The sequence below is a fragment of the Lactuca virosa genome, chromosome 5, assembly GCF_052849685.1.
Source record: "Lactuca virosa cultivar CGN04683 chromosome 5, Lactuca_virosa_CGN04683_v6, whole genome shotgun sequence".
NCBI classification, from domain to species: Eukaryota; Viridiplantae; Streptophyta; class Magnoliopsida; order Asterales; family Asteraceae; genus Lactuca; species Lactuca virosa.
Window position 1 is genome coordinate 149130648 of NC_136430.1, and position 8663 is coordinate 149139310.

General features: G+C 33.4%; 1 protein-coding gene across 1 annotated transcript; it reads right to left on the reverse strand.

Annotated features, from left to right (window-relative positions):
• Positions 1-1671: 1671 nt before the first annotated feature.
• LOC145115375 (signal transducer, putative (DUF3550/UPF0682)) lies at positions 1672-8067 on the reverse strand. Its single transcript, XM_079051661.1, has 9 exons — positions 7419-8067; positions 6295-6501; positions 5683-5925; positions 4674-4740; positions 4408-4590; positions 4209-4300; positions 3282-3482; positions 2552-2688; positions 1672-2242 (listed from the first exon to the last, which is right to left on the reverse strand). Exons 1-9 carry the CDS (start codon positions 7911-7913, stop codon positions 2056-2058), a joined length of 1812 nt encoding a protein of 603 aa, XP_078907787.1. The 5' UTR covers positions 7914-8067; the 3' UTR covers positions 1672-2055.
• Positions 8068-8663: the final 596 nt, after the last annotated feature.

An 8663-nucleotide genomic window follows, 5' to 3' on the forward strand; every position in this document is an offset into this window, starting at 1 on the left:
CGCCTTCACGAATGTGGAATATGTTCCATCCGTAAGGTAATACCCAAACTTATATTCATTTTCATTCACTGTGAAAAGAGCATTCGGTGCCTCTTGAAAAAAGATCGTCGAATATTGGTGACTGATCAAGAACGTTAACGTCGTTGTTGGAACCCGCAACCCCGAAAAAAGCATGCCAAATCAATAAATCTTAGGAAGCAACAACCTCTAATACCAACGAAGGCATTCCATGATGACCACTTGCATATTGGCCTTTCCATGCCAAGGGACAATTTCTCTAGTTCTAGTGTGTGCAATCAATGCTTCCAAGCATACCCAAAAAACTATGTCTTTTCTTCATGTGTCCCATATAGTTATTGCATATCATTCAACGAAGGTTTGCGCAAATAAACGTCACTGAAGGTTTCGACGATACCTATCGTCAATCCATACAAACTTTTTCTTGCAGTTCTCTCAAACATTCTATATAATCGTCAATAGAATCAGACGACTCCCCCAAAGCCATAAGCTTAATTGTTGTGACACATTTTTGCAACCCTGTGAATCCTCTCTTACCTTTAGCATCATATCTCATTTGGAAAAATTCAAACCTAAATGTATATTTAATATGTAAAAAAATGTATTTAAATTATGTAAAAGCTATATTTGTAAATTACAAAACTTGAAAGAAACAATATCTGCTTTCAAAGGCGTTGGTTATCCATACAAACACAGTTTTTCGCAAACGAGACATTTTGAAATCGTATGGCTGGTAGATACAATTATCCGCAAAATAATTGTGAACTTTAGTGTCCCTTTTCGTGATTTCTGTTTAACATCGCACGTGTTGTTAGTAGAGGAGTTGGATCGGATTGTAATAGCACGTTCGTATAATACCGGTACATCGTAGTGATGAAAATATCGTCATCGCGATCGTCATTACACGGGTGGAACAGATCAAATAGTTCCAGTTTTTTTTGGAGGTATTGAAAGTTTATGAAATACAGAGAAAAAAAAATAATAATATGAAATAATTTGGTATATAATGTGTTTATTTTTAGGTAAATAAAAATTAATTGTTTTTTTTTTATCTAAAATGACCGTTTATTGGTCAAAGCCCGTTTGAAAACATCTGAATTCATCGCCATTTTACACTTTGCCATTTTGCAGCTCGTTGCCTTGGCAACGGATTAAGGTCGTTCCACGTCGACAATAACAGGGGTTAACGGCCCCATACCTCATAGTCTAAAGGTGCGACATAGAGACATGTGGCTGTCAAGTCAGCTTCAAACTGTTTGAAAATGTGAAACTTAGGAATTTTTGCTTTTGAAGAATTGGGATTTCTTCAAATAATATATATATATATATATATATATATATATATATATATATATATATATGGCTGTCATATATGTAATATTATGTATAAAACCATCAAAAGTAACTTTATTTTGATTAAAAAACACTATTTTCTTTCATTTTTAGCTTCTTCCTATTGTTTTTGAAGTCATTAATTTAGATTTCATGATTTATCTCCAACATCTATGTATTCCGAATATGTTTTTTTATTAGACCTCTAGTAAGTTTTATTAGACATCTATGTATTCCGAATAATGTATACTTGCATAGTTTTTTCTCAACTACAGTTGCATATTCAAACATAACAAACGAAACATGAAATTTGACAAATAATATCCAAACACAATCACTGCATATAAATAAACCAAACAAAAGTAGTTTCTTCCTACCCAAAACAAAAACTTTAGCATACTTTAATGTAACCTTTAGCTGCCCTTTTGTTTCCCAATAACATAATAATAATTGACAAAGTTTAGAGATTACGTTAACACCCACACCCACCCCCGCCCTCAGCCCTGTCTACAAATGAGAAAACCTATTAAATACAAACTCAACTCAACTCAAGTATGCTGTTGTTGTTTTCAAAGCTTTACACCAAACCCAAACAATTTATACGAGACAACTTTAGGGTATATAAACAACCCCGGCCCCCCCGGTTAAGATGAATGTACATATAAATATAATATTATCTGCTGCTTCTGAATCTAACTATTATGGCTATAAACTGTCAAACCGAAAACAATGTGAAACCTTTAGATGCTCTGCAATCTTCATGACGGCGGATTGGACGATTCCGGAGTTGGGAGAGACGGAATCGGGAAGCTCTGGTAAGCACACAGGGACGTAATGGTCATTTTCTTCTCGACGCCGGAAACAGGTAAGAAACGATCGACAGAATATAAATCTGTGAAATAAATAGAATCAGTAACAAGATTCAGAGTCTAAATGCAACATGCATGCTCTCATTTGCTTGTGTATTTTTATTTTATAAAAGTGTATATAATACAGAAAAGCATAACATAGTTTTTACCATTTTATGGATATGCACAATGAACAGTTACTTTTATTGATTTAGCCCCTGAACTATTATTATAATAATCATAAAAAGCATAGGTAAATCGATAAAATGGGTTTTATGTATGTTAACATTTTTTGAAAAAAATTAATAAATGATAGTAATAGTTTTGTTATTGTGATGTAGAAGAGAAATTACCTGAGAATAATCCTTCGCAACAAAGGTTCAGAGAGAACTTGGGCCCACACTAGATCCAGGGTAGTTGTAGTACAAAGTAATGTTTCCCACTCTGCAAAGGCACCTGAAACAATACTTTCCGCATCTTCCATCAAATCCTGGAAGCATACAAAGTTACAAACACATATCAGAAACCCAAACTTGTTTGTTTCTTTTTTAGTTTTTGGGTCAACCAGATCGGTTTCCACTATTTTTTGGCTTTAAGGTATATTAGATACCACTAGTTGTGAGACCAGTGTACTACACGGGTTTATTTAAAAAATAAATAAATATGAAGGTCTAAACATTTGGAAAGTTTGAATTTATAAGAAAAGTGAGAAAAATATTGAATTATTGAAATTGAAGTGCTCGTTCTTTTTTAAATTTAAACAAACAATTTAGATAAATAAACAAAGGAAATAATAGGGCTTCAATTTCGGAATATTGAAATTAGGAGGAAAGTCTGCATTAACAAAATTGATATCCATTTATTAAATACTATGTGGAACTTAATAAAATGGAAAAAACCATAAATGACTGGAAAAAAATAACCTCAAAAAGACATGTGGTAAAATGAATGAGATTAGTTGAATTTGGCACTATATAATAGCAAAAGGTACCTACCTATATATGTAATTAATAGTATAAAGCAAACCAGTGATTTTTCAAAATGGTTTTTTTTAGTTATATGAGTTTGTTATTACATACATACCGCATGATGATCATCATCAGAAAAAGTGAGGCCAAAGATTTGGCAGCATGCGCGTAATGGAGCAGTCAAGAAGAGGGTGAATTGACTTCCATTTTGTGTGACTGTGATGTCAGCACTGGATTCAGATTGACTCTTGAATGTTGGTCTCAATGGTGAAAGAAGCAAGGCAGCTGGTTCCCCCCTTTCTGCACCATGTAAAACCTAGAAAATAAAAACATAACAACTTATTATTCAACAAATACATACAGCTTCTATTATTATAATTCCTTACATTATTTATTATAACTACAAATCAATGAAATGTATCATGCATGTCAACCCAATACCAAAATATATTGGTATTAGCCCTTTAATAGGGGAGAAGAGACAAAAAAGAATTTCCCATGAAAGAAAATTAAACACATATATAAAGGATACATAAAAGCCCTTGTAATTTCACTATATTAACAAATTTCTGTAGTGATTAAACTACTGTACTTTTTTGACCTTAAAAATAACAATTTTCCAGGTTATTTGCTTTTGAAAAAGGGCAAAATACACACAAAAAACAGTACTTTCACCATTTTATCGGTTTTAATACTAAACTATTATTTGCTTTTTATGATTACTAAAAGAAGCTTTAGTGACTAGATCCATAAAAAAATAGTTTAGTGACTTAAACTGAAAATAAATAAATAAATAATCAAGTTGCTTTTTATGTATTTTGTATTTGTCCTGATACCAAAACCATATAACCAGGAAAAATGTTATTTTTAAACTATTAAAAAGGATAATGATTAAAAAAATAATTTAATATGATGAAAGTACAAGGGCATTTTTGTAATTTATCCTAAAAATAAGTTGATGGCATCTCTCCGAAAAATGGTAAATTAAAAAACAAGTATAGTTTAAAAACTAATTGTGATACACGAGTTTCGACAAACCTGCCTTGAATGAATGGCTGTTGTCACTATCAATAATGAAAAAAGCAGGTCTTCTAGTAAACGGGATTAAATCAGCAGGAAAAAGATTATTAGAACCTGAAAAACAAAAAAAAAACATGAAACAAAGTAAAATTTCATAATAATTTTAGCTTCTTATGTTATGTTATGACTTATGAAGATGATAAAAATTCCTAATTTTTTACCTGCATTTCTGGTGGGCCCTAACCAGATAGAACTTTCAGAGGGATGACTGGAACTTGCTTTTCCATTAACATGATTTTCAGGCATAAAGTAGTTACTGCGTTCATGAACAGTATTTAACTTTACAGATGTTCTCACACTTCCTGATATTTGCTTATGTGGAACACTAGTTTGACCAGAATCCCCTGCAGAGGGTAAAAAGGTCATTATGTATGGCTATAAAATATAAATCATGTTTTATGGTGGACAAGAATGCATAAAAGGTAACCTGAGGCTGCTATGTATATAAGCATAACACTTTCTGGAGGGAGCTCATCACAAATTGCAGCCAATACCTGCACACACCAATCACATTAGACTCTGTTTGGTTGGATGGAATAGAATGTGCTGCAGGAATGGAATGGAATGGAATGAGTCATTACATTCCATGAGCATCTTTAAAGGGTTTCTATGTGAAAGTGGAATGAATTTCTATATGAACTGTTTTTATGTTATATGTACATAAGATATATAGTTAGTTTTGATTCTACTTTATGCATCATTTGATAAGAGCATCCACCATAGGAGAACTTTTCGGTGGAGCTTTTACATGAAAAAACTTAAAATGAAAAAGTTCATTATATCATAGGAGAGCTTTTTCAATTAGTTTTTATGTGTAAGTTTTCTATTTACAATTGTTTGAAAACCTATGGGACCCACCACGTCCACAATCATTGAAAAAGCTTCTAAATTTACAATCTCTTTAAAAAAACTTCTCCAATAGCCTTTCAATTTTCAAGAGCATTTTGGTTTGAAAAAACTCCTATTGTGGATTCTCTAATAACTAATGAATTTTTTATTCACAAAAACAAGTAAACATAACAAAAAATGACTAAAACTTAAACCCAAATTAAGTTATAACAAAATACATATTTTCTACTTAATTTTAAAAATTCGTTACTAATTTAATTAGAATGGTGAACATTAAAAAATAAAATACAAAAATTTGTGTCATCAAAATTACATAACTAAAAATAGGTTATATTTCAAATGGAAAAAAAAAATAGGAATGAAAATTAACAAAATGTAAGGAATCACATGCCCAATCCATTCCATCAGACAAAAATCAAAAAACTTGCTTTATTCCAATGGAATGAACCATTCCATTTCATTCCATTCCATCATACCAGACACCAGCTTAGTAATTAAGGAATATGTGGGCTTATATTAGAGCAGTATCATATTCATACTATGGACTGAAAATTGAAGAAATGAAAGAATAATTTAATTGTACTCACAGCTAGTAACTGTGTTGCAGAAGGGCGATAAAGAACAGCTTTTTTGGGATTTGGAGGCAAAGATGGATCAGTCATATCTGCCACCAAATTAATATCAATTAATCCTGAAGTGGCAGATTGATCAGTTGAAGTTCCATTGTCATGAAATTCAACAGTTTGCTTCTGATAAAAGGATCCACTCGGTTCCCATTCCAAACACTGCAGCATTCTGAAGGTATCTGTTGTAAGTTCTGCAAACTTAACCTGAAATAATAATAAAAAAAGATCAATCAAGTCTTTGTGTGGATAAAGTGGCCGAATGGGTAATGTCTGTGTCTTTCTTAACCTGAAATAATAATAAAAATGATGTCTGTGTCTTTCTTTTCTAGAATAAATAAACCGTCTCAATGAGACTACATGACCATTTTACCCATACACTATAAAAAAAAATTAGCCTTAATATGGAGGGGATTAGAATTAGATTTAGGGGAGCTGTTTCTTATTAAATCTTGTATGGATAAAGTGGTTAAATGGGTGATCATATTTGTGATAAAATAAAGACTGTAATGAAGTGGAGTGGAGTAAATGACCATTTTACCATTCTGTTTAGAAGCGAAGGTAAATAAAAGTTACCTCATTCCGGTGATAGCTCATGAGCAATGCATCTCGCAACTTTAGAACTTTTTTTGCATGGAAACGTGCCACATATGGAAGTGAACTCGGGTAAGAATCGAAGATAGCACAATATCGCAAAGGCCTAGTATTTGAAAAGGCTGAAACAACTTTCATAAACCGCACCATTTCTTGCATCACCACCTTCCATTCCTTAAACGTGGTATCCTGCAAAGATAAGGTTCATAAAATCAAGCTACATTTTCTATCTGAACTCAAAATCTACCCAGTCATTTGTTTATGATAGTATTCTACTCTCATTTCTTCCTATGACTAAACTTACACAAATTAACATCACAAACAAACAAGATTCATCTATGTCTAAGGAGGAAACATAAAGCTATGCAAGTGACATACATGGATCAACACAAGGTATGTGGATGGATGCTCAAGTGTTCATGGAAAGAATTTCGCAACTGTTCTTTCTTTTCGGGTAATTTTTTCTTTAAAACCAGGCAGGTAGAGTCATCAAATTCTACTTTATTTCTTCCTAGTTTTATTTCAGAGGTTGGCCCTAAGAGTGCAGGGAAGTTAAGCCCAGTTGACCTCTACAGTTCTTACTCTGCTATTAAATAGCAAAGAATGGCATTCTACTAACTAGAAAATACAAAAACATCCTAAGCACTGAGTATTGATTGACCTTTTAATACTCACCATGTTTCACTTGCTTTTACCTGATTGGAATCTTTAAAATAAGAATCGCATGATCACAAGTTTCCACCTTCTACAATTAAATTGAAAACTTTCTCCAAATACTACAAACAAACTAGGCGTCCAATCAGTCTCTAACATTGTATAGATCAAGTAGCCAGCCACTATCAAAGTCCATAGAGTTTAAATGTGTCATTAATGGCCTTTAATATGATGACAAGCAAAAATTTCTTTAGTTACTCCTCCAAAACTAGCTAAATAGCTAATTAATAATTACTACTTTTTGTAGTATTCATAAAGTCAATACATCCCAATCAAACAAATTTACCCTAAAGCAAGCATTTTTCAGAAGAAAGTAACTCAAATTAGGGTCATAAAAGCTTTAAATAATCAACATGGGTAGGGAGACTGTGAGTGTGTATAATTTAGCGTACCGGAAACTGGGCTTTGCTATCCTCCACAAGCGCCTTAAACCGGTCTAAAAGAAGCTTAACCATCTCCCACCGATTCAAAATTAAGGAAACCAGCAAAAACCTGGCGTAAAACCTTAATTCCTTAAACCTAAGCCCTCGATCTTTCAAAGCCTTGAAACTCGAGCCTTCAAAGTACCCTCGGTTCAATATAGCCTCGTAGAAAATGTACGATTCCAGCAAGAATCGTGCCTCACTCGTCCTCATGTACTGCACGAAATAAAGCTGACCAATTCGAGAGGCGATCTCGCCGATTTCCCATCGCTGAAGTCCCGATTCAACGAGTTTCGATCGGTTTTTTTGCTGGTAATCCCATAGCTTCATGTAAGCCTTGAATACCTTGGGGAAGTAGTGGTTGGGACCACGTCCATACGACGGAGCGTCGCGGACCTTGGCAAACTTTCTCTCGGCGCTCTCCACTAATGCCCTGAAGGTTTTCGGAACAGTGTCTTCTGCCATTAACACTTCAACCGGAGGTCTTCAATCACCACCATTTGCCACCGCAATAAATCGCGGAAAGGAACAGCTGGTAATTGTATCGTGTGAAGAGAGAGAGAGAGAGAGAGAGAGTGTGTGTGTGTGTGTGTGGTTAGTTGGGTTTTGGGGTTGGACTTTTTCCGTCTTTAGTCAGCAAGGAGCTGGCGAATCTGTTGAATTTAATACAAAATACTAAAATTTTCCTTTTGTTTTCTTTAGCAATTAAATTTACTACTAAAATAAGTTATTGACTTCTATAAATTTACCACTACTAAACATATTAATTGATAGTTGATACATTTCATAAATGAATAGGATTCTATATCTTACAGCATTTTTTTTTTTTTTGAACAACAAGCAAGTTTTATAGGCTAGGAGGAAAAGGAAAAAACCGAAAATAAAGAAAGAAAAAAAAAAGAACCGAACAATTTTATATCGTGCTATAGAACTCTAATATGGGATCATAGCTCCATTATATTCATCTTAATTGCGGACTTTTCCATTTACGAGCATTAATCCATAAGAATGAGAGGGATTGTACCTCATTAGCCAACATCAAATGCGACTTCAACTTTGACGAGTAAACTTTAAGGTTCCTGTGGTTCCATAACACCAAAATGAACACCAACATTATGGCTTCGTGAATCACTTACAGTCTTTGATGACCACCCAACTATCATTTACAATTCAACAACTCATGAACCGAGTTAGAGGGGTAATCTAACAAACATC

What these genes read in the sequence shown, in the direction of transcription:
- LOC145115375 (XM_079051661.1), bottom strand. Translation starts at nt 7,913, where the DNA reads ATGGCAGAAGACACTGTTCCGAAAACCTTCAGGGCATTAGTGGAGAGC. An exon ending in CTGCAACACAGTTACTAGCT is followed by an intron (nt 4,741 to 5,682) that starts GTGAGTACAATT and finishes TGGTGTGTGCAG; the next exon opens with GTATTGGCTGCAATTTGTGA. An exon ending in TTGCGAAGGATTATTCTCAG is followed by an intron (nt 2,243 to 2,551) that starts GTAATTTCTCTT and finishes TTTATTTCACAG; the next exon opens with ATTTATATTCTGTCGATCGT.